General features: G+C 44.5%; 1 protein-coding gene across 1 annotated transcript in view; it reads left to right on the forward strand.

Annotated features, from left to right (window-relative positions):
• Positions 1 to 15,506, forward strand: part of carm1 (coactivator-associated arginine methyltransferase 1) — an 82,883-nt gene extending 67,377 nt beyond the window's left edge. The window contains exons 9-16 of the mRNA XM_068749566.1: positions 119 to 204; positions 280 to 369; positions 1,254 to 1,391; positions 3,118 to 3,207; positions 3,313 to 3,425; positions 4,224 to 4,301; positions 11,980 to 12,048; positions 12,147 to 15,506. Of these exons, the coding sequence (XP_068605667.1) occupies positions 119 to 204; positions 280 to 369; positions 1,254 to 1,391; positions 3,118 to 3,207; positions 3,313 to 3,425; positions 4,224 to 4,301; positions 11,980 to 12,048; positions 12,147 to 12,286 (804 nt within the window). The 3' untranslated portion in view covers positions 12,287 to 15,506. The remainder of the gene's footprint in view (positions 1 to 118; positions 205 to 279; positions 370 to 1,253; positions 1,392 to 3,117; positions 3,208 to 3,312; positions 3,426 to 4,223; positions 4,302 to 11,979; positions 12,049 to 12,146) is intronic.
• Positions 15,507 to 19,028: the final 3,522 nt, after the last annotated feature.

Below are 19,028 nucleotides of genomic sequence, written 5' to 3' on the forward strand. Positions count from 1 at the left end.
CAGAAATGCATGCTGGGTAACGATCCCAACCTGTAGGATTAATCCCATCTGGTTCCCTTTCATGAGTGGATCTCCGTTGATTTGAATTACCGGTAAGCACTCTGCTCTTTCTCCACAGGACACATTTGATATCCGAATCCTGATGGCGAAGTCAGTCAAACACACGGTTAACTTCCTGGAAGCCAAAGAAGAGGACCTCTACAGGTGTGTGTGGGTGGTTACACCAAGATGTCACAGCCCAATGTATATAACCGTTGCTTTGCTTCTTCTGTGTCACAGGATAGAGATCCCCTTTAAGTTCCACATGATGCACTCGGGCCTGGTGCACGGTCTGGCGTTCTGGTTTGACGTGGCATTCATGGGATCAGTGTAAGACGACTCGCCAGTAAAGCCATGCGCTCTGTTTGATGGGTTAGGGTAGGGGTCGACGACCTGTTTCATGAAGCTTGCTGCTTTACAATATCCTCAAGCCAGAAGTGCCAACATGTCTTTAATAAAGTCATTTGTAAATGATCCGGTTTTACAGTTTTTTACAGTGTTTAAACACTGAACGACTAAGTGCCTTAGTTAACCGTTATATGTAATGTTGCACATCTATAGATCAGTGTTGTGTAGGACACACACAAAACTTAGCACAGTCGATAGGAAAGCCTCCTTCATGTATTCTCCCTCAGCGAATGGTTTTGCTATGCAGTGAGGAACGTTAACTCCCCTCCGCTGCGTGGTTTCTAATCGTACAAAATGTCTTGGAGGTGCTGCTCTGTTAAGCATTTAGCTGTTTTTACTGACTTTCACAGCAAAGGCTGAATATCGCCCGGTGTCCTCTTGAAATAAATCCATACTTCCTGGTCCAACTATGTTGGAAACGACCGGTAAACCAGGTTTTACCCGCCATGCTAACGTCACTGATAAGCTAGCCAACTAAACCCCTAAGAATCTCGCAGTGACGCTGAGTAAAGATCACATCCGCGCACTCGTAATAATTTACACTAAGTATTAAACAGTTACTACGACCGTACTTTCTGTGTCCCGTGAGGGGTCACCACAATTAGGATTTAAGGACATTTAGTGTGGTCCATTTCTTGTGAGGTGTTAAATATAGCAAAATACAATAATTTTTTGCCTGTTAATATCTGCGTGCCAGCATAAATGCCTTTGCGTGTCTTAGGTTGCCGACCCCCGGGTCAGGGTAAGAGGTCTTGAATTGGTCGAGCATGAATATCTTTGGCTCACCCCGGCGTTTCTTTGTGCAGAGTGACGGTTTGGCTGTCCACGGCGCCCACAGAGCCCCTCACCCACTGGTACCAGGTGCGCTGTCTGCTGCAGTCCCCCCTCTTCACCAAGGCAGGGGATACGCTGTCTGGCACTGCAATGTTGCTGGCCAACAAGAGGTATGGTGCTCCTGGTTGCGGGTTCCTGGAGCAGAGATTCTCGTTGAGTTTAAGGCTTAGCAGTCAGTGTACCCTAAAAGTGAAATGATTTCAACATCTGCTCACCCGCGGGCCTGTAGGAAGTTGAGTGGCCTTTCTTGGTTCAGTGCCACACCAAAGCAGCATCACAACATTTTCCTGAACGGATCAAGACATGTACGGTCACTCACCAATGATTGAATGGGAATTTAATGGGAATTTAAAAATGATTGAAATTTTCCAGAAAAGTCCCTCATGTGGTCCCGATCAAAAAACACAATCGTAACCACGTTGTTGTTTTTACGGTGTTGCCGTGGCGATGGCAACCCCTCCTATGGGGAGGGGTCCGACGCCAACTTTGTCGGACAGCCACGAAATTCGGTACAGACATGCGTCAAGTCGGGGCAAAAAAAAAAAGTATTATGGCCACGCCCCCAGACACACAGGAAGGCGGCCATATTGGATTGAAACTCCTGACGGCAGATGGCCATATAATCCAAATAACGATTTGACTAAACTGTGAGCTACTAATGCAGCTCAAATCTAAACACTTGCGAAGCACTCAGGACAAAAGCGGCGTGCGTCGGCGGGTCAGCTCAACGGCCTGTCGGCCGGCGAGGGCCTACAACGCCGCTTGTGGCTTTAATTAGGCCCGAGCGCGTATCCTAGGCGTAAGGGGCTATTGCTTCTGCGTTGCCATGAGGACGACCAACACACCCACGCACACAAACACCGACACTCAACAGCACACACACACACCCCGACACTAAACAACACACACGCACACACACAGAGATCCTCAAACACGAGTTGACGAGCGCAGCGAGTTAACCATCGGGCGAGCAACACACACGACACTCAACAACACACACACACACCCTGACATTAAACAAATTCACCGTGTGTTTGTGTGTGTCTGTGTGCCCCCACAGACGCGTAGCCCTCGTCGAGACCATTACGAAAATGTATTTTGTGTAAAAATCACACACTCAGAAAAAAAGTTATATTGTTTTTGCTAAAATTCTTTATTCTTTCTTTCTTTCTTTGTTCTGCTGTTTAAACGGCAATTTGACCCCCTGAACATGCTCAAACTCACCAAACTTTGAACCAAGCTGCGTTTCAAAATTGGGCATAAAAAAGGGAAACTTTGACAATCGGCCTTACAGCGCCCCCTAGAGAACGATAACAAAAATTGAATGGGAATTGAAAAAATAGTTTGCCAGAAATTATTGAAATTTTCCAGAAAATTCCCTCATGTGGTCCCGATCAAAAACCACCATCGTAAGCTACGAGCCGGCGAGGGCCTACAACGCCGCTTGCGGCTTTAATTTCTATTTCTTTTTTAAAAGCTTGTGAGTGCAGCAGCCGGTGTGAAATAATGTGCATGCAAATCTCCAATCCAAGAGAAGGGTGTGCTTCAATCCTTCTATTCGTGACATTTTATGCCTCAAAGTGTTGAATTTAACATTTATATAGTGATTTAGAGGAGAAACAGAATATGGCAAAAAATCCAAAGAATGTTGGTTTTAGGCTTTATCATGCAGATATTATATTCAGCATAGCAACAATTTCCTCATCTAACATTGTGCAAGGACACAGGTGTATTTTCCTAAATATTCATGTACGTTTTGAATCTAGAGCTCCGCTCGATCGCTGCGTCGGCATATTGACAATTCCTGTAGTAACACCAGTCTGATCTCCCCAACAGACAAAGCTACGACATCAGTATCGTTGCCCAGGTGGACCAGACGGGATCAAAGTCCAGCAACCTCCTGGACTTGAAGAATCCCTTTTTCAGGTGAGATGATGCACCAGAACATGGACAGCACCACATAATGGTTGACGTTTGGCAGGGGAGGAGCATCCTGACTCTCTGATGCTTAACATGTGGTTTGTATTGCAGGTACACAGGCTCCACCCCCAACCCTCCTCCTGGCTCACACTACACCTCCCCTTCTGAGAACATGTGGAACACGGGTTCCTCCTACAGCATGAGTCAGGGGATGCCTGTATCAGGTGAACACCCACATTAACCCTCTTTCCAAGACTGTAGCGCCGGCGCTATTGTCGTCTACGCCTGGTGTTACCGTAATAATGCACCGCCCTGACCGGGAACCGGCACCGGTGCTCCGGTTGAAGAGCCTGTTTTTGACCAGCAGGTGGTGCTGGTGCTACGACCGTAATGACAGCCCGGGTGCGCCCTCATTATCCGGAGATAAAGGGTTAACGGGAGGAAACATACGTCATACCATCCTTTAACCAGTATCTATATATTACATCATCCTGAGACACATCTCGCTGTTAAAGGCAGGTATGGAATCCAGAATCCACCTTATCTGAATGTCCAACGCCTTCATCGTTATATCCAAATAAAACAGGGCTATACAGAGTGTGATTGGATATAATTTTGCTTTGAAAATCTTACCCAGGTGTGAGAACCTTTCTAGAGGATGCAGTTTGAGAGCACGAATAGTGATCTGAAGAAATTAGAATCTACCAAAGCCTTGGTCACACACAAGAATAGGAGGGGTTCCTCACTGAATGTAGAACTGCTGAGAGGGTAAACATTTTAAGAACAACTTTTCTTAACATGCAAGTGTAAGAAGTTTAAATATTTCACCCTACACAGACCATTGTATCCTAAAAATGTTTGAAAAAGGATATGAACATAATTCTTTATATTTTTGGTATTTTCCATAATGTCCAAATATTCTGGAATTGGAGTTACAAACTTGTTACAGTTACATTCCCCGAGATCAAATTTATGTAGATATTTTAATGAAATTTGATTGGTTTGTCTTCTCTTCCAACCAGGGATGCCAGCAGCTTATGACCTCAGTACAGTCATCGGCAGCAGCCCGTCAGTGTCTCACAACAACCTCATTCCTCTGGGTACGAACCTCACCTCTGACCTCCACCTCCCATGGAGCTTCTTGTAGTGAGGAACTAGTGTCTTGTGTCACGCTTTACGAATGCATTAAGCTGTGCTTGTTAAACAACAAGTGAACATTGCAAAAACAAACCCTTACCTTCCGCATGTCATGGGCTGAGGCAGCAAGGCACGCCTTGTACTGTCTTCCCTGTTTGACATTTCTTTTTAGTTGGCTGCTAACTCTTTCCTGCAGCTTTTTGCCCTTGTGTTACACAAACCATCACAACTGTCATATTTGACTACGTTTGCTTGTACAGCCGGTTGATTTGGCAACATTACTGCCTGTCGGCTCTGAGGGGGGTGACAATGACCCCGATCACATCTACGTAGGGTTTATACGGGGGTGTGAGCCATCTATTAAGACTCCACTGATACTTCAGCGTCTCTTTGTGGTGAGTGATCGAATGTTTCGAATGAGCATTGGAAGTCTCTTTAAAGAAAAGGTAAATCCTATCATATATCACTGAACTATGGAAAACAAGTGAGTTAAAAAAAGGGATTTTTTTTGTGGTAACGTCGGCACTAACTAGCCGCTGGGCCAGTGGTTCTCAAATGGTGGGGCACGACCCCCTAGGGCAGGGGTGTCGAACCCATTTCACGTCGGGGGCCGCATACGGCCTCGGACGATGTCCGGTGGGCCGGACCATTAAAACTAGCATATTCAGCTATAAGTAGCAAAGATGTCACGTCTTTCCTTTGTTTTAGTATGAAGAAGTACAAAAACATGAGGAAAAACTTGATATTTAGGGAACTATTCTTTTACAAAACATTTCATGAAACGCCTCAGATTTCTTTAGAGGATCGTGTAATTTACTTTTATCAGTCACACGTCTGCATTGCAACGGATCCCATCGATTGTACGAAACTTTAACAAGCAATTGTTACTGATAAATATAGTAACGCACTTTAAGATGAAATGAGACTCAGTGGCGGGCGGTCAGGGCCTGCAAGGCCTTCTCTGCTTGCCTAACATAACCAGAAATCAAGAATACATGATCATATTTATGATAAAATCAATTTAATTTTATGTATATATATATCTATTCTTCACATTCATATCATATTATATTCCAGTGATGTATTTTTAGGTGAGAGTTTTTATCCAATCAGAATTCAGCTAGCTTGTGTTGCCAGGCGGATTTCATTGTACCAGTGGCAAGTACTATCCGTCCGAGACCTTCAGAATCAGCACTGCTTGCCGTCTGTGTTGTGTGAGTGAACGGGCTCGTAGAGTTGAGTTGATAGACAGTTGCGATAGCCAATCAGATCGCGAGTTGGTGAAACAAGTCCTTCCTGCCTGTGATTGGATACTCCGTGTGAGAGGGCGGCGCTATGCATATTGCGTCATCAACTAATACACACCGGTACGGCGCGACCGACCGAAAATAAAACCACAACTATTCCTGCGTTTTTAACCCACAACGGCCGAAGGAGGGGAAAGTGTGGATTTGGTTGTGGATATTCTTGAAAGGCCGTTTTCAGGACGGACCTTTACAGGTTAGCTAGCTCTCGTGAGCCGACGTCGTCCCACTCCGGAGCTAGCTAACCTGTCCCGGGTGGGGAAAGGATTGGTACGCCGCTTCCAGGCTTCAAACTTTTGGCTTACAGCTTCCGAGGGTTGCTGCAAATTGTTCTGCTGGGAATGCCTTTTGTTTGCAAGGGATCGATTTAATGTTTGGAGCAACACTGGATTTAGGAACTTTAAGAAAGGAGAATGGATTTTGTTTTCAAATAACTGTTTTGGGGGACAGCTGTTTTGGTGAGTACCAACATTTTATTTATTTAACATGATAACGAAATAAAATCACAGATATACTGTAAATGCAATGTGTGTAAATAATGTGCAGCTGTGTGATTGTAGTGGAAGTACGACACGTTGTGTTGCAGTCTTTCTTATATTAAACTGCAAGTTCCCAATTTAAAGCTTCATGGTGGACTTTAAAACGCTTTGGAAAAATAATGTTAAATTCCCTTTTATTTATAACTTTGATAGTACCACGTATAGTGATAAGTTTTAATTGCTGATGCAGTTTATTGATTTTTAAATGCTCCGGAAAACATATCCTGTGTTGTACACGATTGAGGTGATGCAGCACCCAGTAGTGCGTAAGTGTGTGTTTGTACATTATTTCTGAAGCCGTGGTGTCATAAATGATGGTATTATGAGGGGTATTTATTCAAGTCGGACTAAGTAGGACTTCACTGAAGGCCTAGGGGTAAAATGCACCGCCCGCCACTGATGAGACTCATAAAGAAAGTGCTTTTAAACATTTACACATGTGCAAATCAAATCTGAATGGAATCCCTGCCTACAGCTTTAAACTAAAGAGAGTACTATTACGTGTGTAAGGAAGGAAGTATTCACTTCAACTTGTGTAACCTTCATGCATGAAACACACACACACAATGCATGCTGAACATGCATGGAGCTGCATGAACAGCAGCATCCCAGCATGCTCTCTGCTCCTGAAGCTCACTAACATTAAATCAGCACAGGAAGGACTCATCTTCACAGAGCTGCATGAACAGCAGCATCCCAGCATGCTCTCTGCTCCTGAAGCTGCTCACTAACATTAAATCAGCACAGGAAGGACTCTTCTTCACAGAGCTGCATGAACAGCAGCATCCCAGCATGCTCTCTGCTCCTGAAGCTCACTAACATTAAATCAGCACAGGAAGGACTCTTCTTCACAGAGCTGCATGAACAGCAGCATCCCAGCATGCTCTCTGCTCCTGAAGCTCACTAACATTAAATCAGCACAGGAAGGACTCATCTTCACAGAGCTGCATGAACAGCAGCATCCCAGCATGCTCTCTGCTCCTGAAGCTGCTCACTAACATTAAATCAGCACAGGAAGGACTCTTCTTCACAGAGCTGCATGAACAGCAGCATCCCAGCATGCTCTCTGCTCCTGAAGCTGTTCACAGGAAGGACTCTTCTTCACAGAGCTGCATTCTTTCAGTGCAAACAGCGTCTCAGGCAGCATCTAAAGGCGTTAGTCTCGTCTGCACTGCTTTGGTTTTGGGCCTGAAACTTGGCATCTTTTTACCTGCACAGGTGCATCAGCATCAGGCGTCACTCTCAGAATGTCATTGAAGTGCTTGTGTGTGAGCCTTGAACGCATTTTAGTTTCATTGATCATTACTGACTGAATGTGTTCTCAAAGGTAGGTCGTCCCAAACGTGCACAGTTCTGTTCATTTGGGGTTCCTGCAATAGATCAATAGATACTGATCAAATGGGTCCAGACCTACGGAGGCTAATCTGCCCTTCAGATCTGCGTCACATTGCAGATCAATTATTTCTAGCTGGATGTCGACACATCAGAAGCTTTACCTGTGAAAGGTGAGCAGAAACAGGAAGTTCTGTCTCAGGTTCACCAAATACCTGAAACGTCTCTCAGTCTGGTCTTTGTCCCGTTTCACGTGCGCATCAGGTCTCGTCACACGCACGTCTCTCAGGCAGGGGACATGAGCAGGATCTCACAGAGTCAGCTCCCATGTGCTGTTTGGTCTGTCTCAGTGATGCGGCGTGTCTTCTACTCTGACCAAAACAGTGCGCCCCTAGTGGATAATTCTTGAAAAGCATTTAATTTAAAAAAATATATATATATATATGTATATATATATACCAGAACCTCCTTGCGGGCCGGTTCCAACACATATGTCAAAGTCAGGCCCGCGAGAAGGTTTTCTATGGCCCCTGGGATAATAGTGATTTATTATTAGAACCGGTCTGCAGCTCTTTTACACACACCAATGTTACATTTCCCACAATGCAACCGAGCAGGAGGCCGCTTCAATTCAATATTTATTAGCGCAGCAGTCGTTAGCATAACAGTAAAGTTAGCTTTCAGATACACATCAAAAATGGCAGAACGGAAGGTGGACCCTGAGAACCGGGGTTTCAAACAAGGTGGGGGTCGGAGTCCATGTTCATGGAGGAAGCTGGAGAACCTGCGTGTCTTCTGTGTGGAGGAAGTGTGGGGTACTGAAAGAGTATAATCTGAGACATTATGGAACGAAACACGGACAAAAAGAAGAATACGGACACGGAACAAAGGCTGCAGAAGGTTGAGGAATTAAAACGAGGCCTCAAATCTCAACAGGCTCTGTTCAGAAAAGCTAAATCACAAAGTTTGTGAATTTGGGTGACTGTGTTTTATCATGTTTGGACATTACTTGTGGTGTCCCCCAGAGGTCAGTATTGGGACCTAGATTTTTCATCCTGTATATAATAGCATATGTAAAATTAGTAGGTTCAGTTCAGACAACTTTATTTATCCCAAGGGGCGATTCAGTTTATGCACTTTGTTTTGTTTGCAGATGACACAAATGTTTTCTGCTCTCATGATAACTTACAAAAACTGCAGGAGGACATTACTATAGAAATGAACAAACTAAAAAGATGGTTAGAAAGAAACAGGTTATCATTCAATCTGAGCAAGACAAAAATTATGTTTGGTAATTGCAGAATAATAAATAATAATAAATAAAAAAAAATAAAAAAAAGTGAGTTGAAATAGAAAGGGTTCATGAAATAACATTTCTGGGAGTAACCATACATGACAGAATCAATCAGTTGGAAATCACATTAAATATGTACAAACCAAAGCATTAGGTTAGCATTGCAATAATAAAGGAAGGATTTTGGATCAGAAAGCACGCCGCACTCTGTACTGTTCCTTCGTCTTACCATATTGGCAACGGGAGGTTTGGGGCAAATCTGCAAAACCTCACTACAGCCGCTAAACTATCATTAAAAAAAAGAGCAATGCGGATCATACACAACGACGGCTAGCAAGGAACACACAAACCATTCTTTCCTACAGTCAGCTACTCACGTTTACAGATGTAGCTCAAATAACGTTAAAAGCTAAAACATATCTATACATAAACTATTCATTATTCAGGAAGCAAGTTATAATTAACGGGGGGAAATCAACTTCAATATTTGTTGAATACGTACCACCAGGAAAGGTTTCTGTGTTTCAGTCAGCGTGGATGAGATTATGGAACAAATTCACAAATACCGGTAATCTCAATTTACTATGAAGTTGAAATAAAAAATGTTTTAACTGTTTCGAAACATGATACATTTTAAAATTAAGTATAATGACGCAATCTTTACGAGTTATGGAAGGTGCTGAGTATCACGGGGTGTTATAAAGACGTGTATATGCATGTGTATATATGTTGTTGTATTATTAATGAATGCATTTTTTATTTTATAGTTATTTAACTAACGGCCCTTACCCACAGTGACATTTTACATTTGTTCTTACTTTTGAGGATTTTTAATGGATGAAAAGTTTATCGTGTTTATGTGAGTTAGAGTATAGTTTCTGAGTAATATGGAGTCAGAAATAAATATCAGGCAGTAGCGTATAGACAGGCTACACCTTATTAGGAGAAGGGGTGGGAGTTATAAGTTACACTTCTCACTCCTTTTTGGATATGTATTTCTATGACTTGTGTTTAAATATTTAGTTTATTTATATGTATGTATATATATATATATATACATATGTTTTTTATGTCATACATATTTGAAATAAACAATCAATTATTTACTCCACCCTCCAAATTAAAACTGAAACTCGGCCAGCTGGCAATATTAACGCAGTTCCCAACACAGAGGCTGCAGGACAGCGTCCCTCATGTCTGTCTCAAACAGATGCTGCAGGACAGCGTCCCTCATTTCTGTCTCAAACAGATGCTGCAGGACAGCGTCCCTCATTTCTGTCTCAAACAGATGCTGCAGGACAGCGTCCCTCATTTCTGTCTCAAACAGATGCTGCAGGACAGCGTCCCTCATTTCTGTCTCAAACAGATGCTGCAGGACAGCGTCCCTCATTTCTGTCTCAAACAGATGCTGCAGGACAGCGTCCCTCATTTCTGTCTCAAACAGATGCTGCAGGACAGCGTCCCTCATTTCTGTCTCAAACAGATGCTGCAGGACAGCGTCCCTCATTTCTGTCTCAAACAGATGCTGCAGGACAGCGTCCCTCATTTCTGTCTCAAACAGATGCTGCAGGACAGCGTCCCTCATTTCTGTCTCAAACAGATGCTGCAGGACAGCGTCCCTCATTTCTGTCTCAAACAGATGCTGCAGGACAGCGTCCCTCATGTCTGTCTCAAACAGATGCTGCAGGACAGCGTCCCTCATGTCTGTCTCAAACAGATGCTGCAGGACAGCGTCCCTCATGTCTGTCTCAAACAGATGCTGCAGGACAGCGTCCCTCATGTCTGTCTCAAACAGATGCTGCAGGACAGCGTCCCTCATTTCTGTCTCAAACAGATGCTGCGGGACAGCGTCCCTCATTTCTGTCTCAAACAGATGCTGCGGGACAGCGTCCCTCATTTCTGTCTCAAACAGATGCTGCAGGACAGCGTCCCTCATTTCTGTCTCAAACAGATGCTGCAGGACAGCGTCCCTCATTTCTGTCTCAAACAGATGCTGCAGGACAGCGTCCCTCATTTCTGTCTCAAACAGATGCTGCAGGACAGCGTCCCTCATGCCTGTCTCAAACAGATGCTGCAGGACAGCGTCCCTCATTTCTGTCTAAACAGATGCTGCAGGACAGCGTCCCTCATTTCTGTCTAAACAGATGCTGCAGGACAGCGTCCCTCATTTCTGTCTCAAACAGATGCTGCAGGACAGCGTCCCTCATTTCTGTCTCAACCAGATGCTGCAGGACAGCGTCCCTCATTTCTGTCTAAACAGATGCTGCAGGACAGCGTCCCTCATTTCTGTCTCAACCAGATGCTGCAGGACAGCGTCCCTCATTTCTGTCTAAACAGATGCTGCAGGACAGCGTCCCTCATTTCTGTCTAAACAGATGCTGCAGGACAGCGTCCCTCATTTCTGTCTAAACAGATGCTGCAGGACAGCGTCCCTCATTTCTGTCTCAAACAGATGCTGCAGGACAGCGTCCCTCATTTCTGTCTAAACAGATGCTGCAGGACAGCGTCCCTCATTTCTGTCTCAAACAGATGCTGCAGGACAGCGTCCCTCATTTCTGTCTAAACAGATGCTGCAGGACAGCGTCCCTCATTTCTGTCTCAAACAGATGCTGCAGGACAGCGTCCCTCATTTCTGTCTCAAACAGATGCTGCAGGACACATTTTTTTGCCAATCTTCGCCGGAACGTTACGATCAAATATAAACTTTATCCACTCTGTTCTTCTTCGACTCGTGCACGAGCCATGGTTAGGGCGTGGACGTGCGGAGCGCAGACACGGGGAGAGTGCACGCCACAATCTCGTGAACACCCCCCACTCGGCCCTCACAGACGAAAAGAGCTGCCAGACATGTTTCAATACTTGATTACAGAACCACGCAGGATTGACTGGACGGTTTCAATTTAGCAGCTTTTGGGTTGTAACGACCCGAACACACCAAATATTAGTGTAGAGACATGGGAGAGTGATTTTTTCATAATATGTCCCCTTGAAGCCTTCTGGGAGAAGCACACATCTATTTGTGCTCCTGTTTTGTGACAGTTACAGGCATTGCTTCTTGTGTTTCTGGTTTTAATGACTGACGCTACCTTCCTTCCAAACAGGAGATGACAGGCTAGAATCTGTTGTGTTCCTTCACACGTGGTTAACTGCTCTCCTCTCTGATTGGTCACAGTGAATACGGGAATTGTAAATCACACCCACTCCAGGATGGGCTCCATTATGAGTACAGGAATTGTCCAAGGTATATCCATATGTGAAGTTGTAGAAATGAAACAATGTGGACACAAACTGAACTGTTCTTCAAGGGGGGGTGAGTAATATAATGCTTTCTCCTTCCAGGAGCCACTACTGGCCAATCAGGCCTCAGCAACAGCGGTTCCTACTACCCCGTCACCAATCAGTTCACCATGGGGGGTGCTGCCATCTCCATGGCTTCGCCAATGGTCATCCCCAGCAACACCATGCATTACGGAAGTTAAGATGAAGACGTCGCAAAGACCCCCCCCCCCCGGCCCCGCATGATGAGAGATCCCCAACCCCTCCCAGTGGAGCCCTTCAGCCCCTACCCTTCAACTGACTGACCCGCAACCAAAACCAGTGTTCTACTGGAACTTCCTCGTCCCTCATGAATCCCTCAATGAACGGTTGAACGCTCTCGTATCCGTCCAGACTGATCTCGCTAACAGAGGAACCCTCCCATTCCTTTGATCTAGCTAACAGAGGAACCCTCCCATTCCTTTGATCTCACTAACAGAGGAACCCCCTGTTCCCCCTGCTATCGACTGGTCGATCTTGCTAACAAAGGAACCCTCCCGTTCCTTTGATCTTGCCAACAGAGGAACCCTCCCGTTCCTTTGATCTCGCTAACAAAGGAACCCTCCCGTTCCTTTGATCTCGCTAACAGAGGAATCCCCCCGTTCCTTTGATCTCGCTAACAGGAACCCTCCCGTTCCTTTGATCTCACTAACAGAGGAATCCCCCCGTTCCTTTGATCTTGCTAGCAGAGGAACCCTCCCGTTCCTTTGATCTTGCTAACAGAGGAAGCCCCTGTTCCTTCTCTTGTGACTGCAACATGTGCAACGCTCAAATGCTGATGTACCGCTGTTTCTCTCCAGGGACTGACCGCAGCCAATCACAATCCGTATGTTCCAGACAGTTGGGTCGAGGCAGATGTCAGACATCCAAAGTGTGGGGTAGATGTTTCTTTTTGTTGCCTTCCACCAGGACACACCGATACATTTAGGTTTGGGAGAATGGCACTCTGGTCTCCTTCCACGATGACGACTGAAATCAGCAGGAACTGCAAACGTCTGTGTTCCAGCCCTTTATACATTCACTACACCGACAGGAAGTGGGCTCTATGCTACGTAAGAATACGTGAGGTTGGTAGACGGCCTCGAGGTTGTGCCGCAGGGTGTGCTGCTTCTTAAATTCCGATGTCAGCTTGATTGACTTTTGGTCTCCAGCTCCTTTGAAAGCTGAATCTTAAGCTGCTTAAATTCTACTTGCATCGTTTTTCAGCTGTTATTGGGCATACAGTGAGAAACTACAACTTTGTAGGACATAAACCTAAAACAGAGCTGGAAGATACTAAAATACTCCATATAGCTGAGGCAAATATTCTGTGGCCTCATTATGTTGCACCTCTCATTCGAGATATTGCTGGTAAAATGATTGATTAGTGTAGGTAGGTTTATATATGCATGTAGTCTTCAGTGTAACTCTGTTAGCTTAGCTTTGATTAGTTGCTACATGCATTATCATATGTTAATTTGACCCTTACCACAAAGCTCCTGGAGGTAAACTGAAGATATGTGAAACAATTAAAAGGTAAAACTCAACTTTTTGGATCTGGATACCAAAAGCCTTTTCTGACGAACAGCTGGTTCCCATGTTGACATGTCCAGATGTGAGCAGCAAAGTCAGGCGACTTGTCTTCTCATGCAAGCCATTAATAAAGGGAATATTGGAGGATGTATTTTGTCTTTTTAACCTGTTGGGCAGTTTGAGGCTGCTGCTATCGACTGGTCCTTCTACACTCACAAAGGGAACTGGTTCCCCCGTGGAAATGGAAGCGTAGCTCGTCTCTCAGTAACGCATCGCACACACAGAATGAGAGGTCAAAGTTTAGACCCTGATTTGTGGCTCTTCCTGACAGATGCTCTGCCGGTGTGTTTGTTAATGCTGTTAAACCTGAAACACGCCACCTACTGTTGCTGTTGATCGTAGCAGCTCCTCCAGCCGGTCGTTGCTGAGCCAGATTGCCACAGTTGGTGGAGGAAGATGGCGAACGTACCAGAAAGGACCAGTGACCCAGTCAACTCCTTTAAGACTTAAACACTGTCAGAGACTTTGATGTTGAGGTAAGGGAGGCAGGGCCACCTCCCTCCTTGTCTGTTCACTATGTATGACCTCCGACCTATGCTCCAACATGCCCCTGCCCACATTTATCACTCGAGGAGACAGACTGGCACGTATGCATTGCTTCCAGTGTCACCATATATAATGGCCTTGTAGGGTTATCGTTTATTTTCTGTTTCTCTTTCACAAATAACTACATGATAAAAAGAGGGCAAATTAAATGTGGAGGCCATTGTGGATTGAGGTATAGTACTGGACTCATTTCTCTGTCGTCTATAGTGGGATCCGCCTTTATCATAGAAACATGTTCATTTGTGTGTGCTGATGCCGTTCTTGGTCGCTGATGTTGAGTCTTCTGCTCCGACCAGATAAGATCTGTGTGGTGAGATGTTCACTCAGCCTCCGGACTCAAAGCTTCTGCTTTGTCTGACTCAAACTTGGCCTTTCAATATTCAGGAGATGATTAGACACTACTGATTAAAAGCAAGGCGTGGCCAATGCACTTTGCATTTTGCTTGATTAGATTCCCTTTATGCTTTGCCAGCAAGCTAGAAGAATCAGGTAACCCAAACATGTGATAAGGCCATATTTTTATGCCCCAACCAAAATAATTAGTGTAGAATTATAATAGCTTCTGCTCTGTCCGCGTCTCAGAAGGCCCCGGACAGAATTCGTTGACATGTCTCATGAGTCGTTGGAGCCCGATTGGTGCATCTCCTCATTGGTTTCATCTATTTGCTTATTTTTCTGCACTTTTGAATTGAAAGATTTGTACTGTCCTGCTTTGATAGAGGTTATAATCTATCCACATCTGGACTACCGGTAATTGATTTACCACTAATCAGAGGTGCTGGAAACGAGCTTAATAAATCCAAAATTATTTTCTAGATCACGCGTTTCATTTAGTGACATCAAATGGACTCTAAATGTTCACATTCAGGTTCTGCTGTTTCCTATTTCCAGACCTGCTTACCACGGCATAATTTCAACCTAAAATACGACGAACACACACATCTGGAAGATGCAGGTTTTTTGCTTTCCCCAAATTACTTTTCAGATTTTGGTCGCATGCAGATTTTCATTTTATCGGCAATGTCTGATTATCCAAACGTATTTCAGTAATAATCAACAAATGGTCGCATGTTGACCAAATATTCCGAACCACGAGCAACATTAGGAGGCGAAAAGTTGTAGTTTGTGTGACGCTGCTTCGAAAGTGAAAAAACAAGGATATACAGGTGTAAACATTTCTCTAATATGAACACAACGTTTTCCCCTGCTCACGGTCATTGATGTTGTGGAGACATTTATTGTGGAAATAAATGTGAGAACTTCTCATTGCAGTCGTCACATTTTGCCAAAGCCTGACGGGTAGCAGTTGGACACCTTGGACATTTTTTTAGGATTGGATCCAAACCCACTTTAAGATGCAGCCACAGCTTTACAAAGGCGCTGACAACGAAACAAGTGAACCCGGAATGACACTTTATAGAAGTCTAGGGTTAGGATCAGTGCTCTTCACATCATTGTGTTCATTAATACTGTATTCGGATGCAAAGTTGGCTCCTCAAAGAATGACTTTTTTCTCATCACAGTTAATTGTTACGTTTTCTCGTCTCAAATGTTAGAACCCTAAAGATGTGTAGCTCGTTATTTTCATGTCATAATGGCTGCTTGCATACATCCCCATCACTAAAGTGCTGATTTAATACTGTCACATATGTAATCATGATAGAGGTCACACTGAGATTTCACAGTCCCAGCAGCAGCCGTGTCCTCTGTCTATATCCATCTAGTTATGCTGCTCTTCGGTGCCTTTTAATCACCAGTTTTTAACATTTCACGGTGAAATAACATTTTGTTTTGGTCAGTGCTGTACGCAGTAGAGCCGCTCTTCCACACCAAAGGGAGGCATTTCGGATGCCTGTCTGGGGAGGGTTTCCGGGCATGTCCCACCGGGAGGAGACCTCGGGGAAGACCTCGGAGAAGACGGAGACTCGGCTGGCCTGAAAATGCTTCGGGATCCCCCGGAAGAGCTGGAGGTGTCTGGTGCGAAGAAGATTGATGAATTGAAGTACTATTCAATTAATTACCAAAGAACGGTTGATCCTCCACTTAGGTAGGTCAGATCTGTTGTGGAGCAACAGAATAATCTTAGACTTTTTATTCCGCCACCTAGTGGTCAATGTGAGTTGTTACTGCTTGCCCACATGCGTGGGGGGAAGAAACGGCCCAGAATAAACCCAATAATCTGCTTCTTGCTTCTGGAGACGGAGGTTATGTAATCGCAACAGAACTCAAAACGTTCTGGACAGATCTCGACGACATTTTCGGGAAATGTTGGGAATGTTACCAGGAACAGATTATTACATTATGGTGATGATCCACGAGAGATCCTGGATTATGGATCAGTTTTGTGTTTAATAGATTTATTATTAATTTCCACACAGAAAATAATGGATCCGTTTAAAATGTTCGGTAACATTGCAGTCATTGGAGCTTCAAAATTGGTTTCTCAATATCTTGGTTTATTATTGACCAATGTTTATGAAATTTGACACAGTTATGTAGGGGCGGGGGCTCTAAGTCACCCCCGAATTTGATCCCGATTGGATCCAGAACGGATTGTTTTTCTAGTAATAACCACAGTGGTACCTCGGTTCTTGAACATAATTTGTTCCATAATACTGTTCGAAAACCGAAACTATATTTCTTATAAGAAATATTGGAAACGAGATTAATCTGTTCCTAAGAAACATATAAATGACCATTTACATGCCTAGAGTTATATTAATGTGTAACTATGTGTATCTAAACAACAGATAACATAAACGTGTAAATAGTACGAAAAATAAAAGTTAATTTTACACAATTCTATCATTTACATACCGTTTTCCTCTTTTCTTTTCCAGTAGTATTACTGCTGCCTTTCTTTGGATTGATGAAGAGCTCAGAAGAACGAAGTGAAAAAATACACACACGAAGCAAACATTTTGCAGTTTTTCTGCTAAAGGACTTCCAACGGAAACAAGCCCTTCTTTGAAATGCTCCTCTTAGACAGGATGTTTGACTGTACTTGTACTGTAATACATGCTACTGTGTGACTGTATTTGTACTGTAATACATGCTACTGTGTGACTGTACTTGTACTGTAATACATGCTACTGTGTGACTGTATTTGTACTGTAATACATGTTACTGTGTGACTGTACTTGTACTGTAATACATGCTACTGTGTGACTGTACTTGTACTCTAACATTCTATCTAATAAATATATTCATTCATGGCGTGTCTTCAGTTTGCATCGGCTCCAATCGTCTGTTCAAATTCCGAATGTCGGTTTGACTTCCGAAGCATTTGAAGCTCCATTTTGTTTGATCCACTCTATATCTGATCTCCTTTACCTGTCGCTTTTAAATACTTGTTTTAAATGCCTCTGACTTTTTTCCTTACATGTTCTATGTCATGTCAATTTGTTCAGCTGTTGTTTTAGAGACTTCAGGTACCTCGGGTCTACATTCCAGAGTGATGGAGAGAATGTGGAAAGGAGGTGAAGAATCGTGTGCAGGCAGGCTGGAACGGGGGAGGAGAGTATCAGGTGTGCTCTGTGATAGGACGAAGGAACAGGTCTACAAGACAGTGGTGAGGACAGCCATGATGGACGGCTTAGAGACAGTGGTGAGGACAGCCATGATGGACGGCTCAGAGACAGTGGTGAGGACAGCCATGATGGACGGCTTAGAGACAGTGGTGAGGACAGACATGATGGACGGCTCAGAGACAGTGGTGAGGACAGCCATGATGGACGGCTCAGAGACAGTGGTGTGGACAGACATGATGGACGGCTCAGAGACAGTGGTGAGGACAGACATGATGGACGGCTTATAGACAGTGGTGAGGACAGACATGATGGACGGCTTAGAGACAGTGGTGAGGACAGACATGATGGACGGCTTAGAGACAGTGGTGAGGACAGCCATGATGGACGGCTCAGAGACAGTGGTGAGGACAGACATGATGGACGGCTTAGAGACAGTGGTGAGGACAGACATGATGGACGGCTTAGAGACAGTGGTGTGGACAGACATGACGGACGGCTTAGAGACAGTGGTGAGGACAGACATGATGGACGGCTTAGAGACAGTGGTGAGGACAGCCATGATGGACGGCTTAGAGACAGTGTCTCTGAGGAAAAGTCAGGAGGCGGAGCTAGAAGTGGAGGAGATGAAGATGCTGAGGTTCTCTTTGGGAGTGTCCAGGTTGGACAGGATTAGAAATGAGACAATAAGAGGGACAGTGAAGGTTAGACGTTTTGGAGACAAGGTCAGAGAGACCAGACTTTGATGGTTTGGACATGTCCAGAGGAGAGACAGGGACTATATCGGTAGAAGGATGCTGAGGATGGAACTGCAGGGAACAGGACTAGAGGACGACCCAGGAGAAGAGACATGGACGTAGTGAGGGAGGACATGAGAGTGGCTGGTGTTGGGGAGGACGATGCAAAGGACAGGACTAGAGGACGACCCAGGAGAAGAGACATGGACGTAGTGAGGGAGGACATGAGAGTGGCTGGTGTTGGGGAGGACGATGCAAAGGACAGGACTAGAGGACGCCCCCCATGTCTCTGTTCCAGGGTTGAACACAACGTGGACGTAGGACTCTGTCCACATTGTGATGGACGTTTGAGGATATCATGAAGTACTTTATTTAGTGCAGATCGAGTTGAGCGATCCTTGTGTTTACATTAATTGTATGATTTGTGACTAAATAAATAAATATATATAAATAATTGAATCTAAGCCTTTGAAGGTTATGTTTGTATCAACACACGAGGACAATGACATACCAGTACTCACTAA

Source organism: Brachionichthys hirsutus, chromosome 16 (assembly GCF_040956055.1).
Source record: "Brachionichthys hirsutus isolate HB-005 chromosome 16, CSIRO-AGI_Bhir_v1, whole genome shotgun sequence".
Classification (NCBI taxonomy): Eukaryota; Metazoa; Chordata; class Actinopteri; order Lophiiformes; family Brachionichthyidae; genus Brachionichthys; species Brachionichthys hirsutus.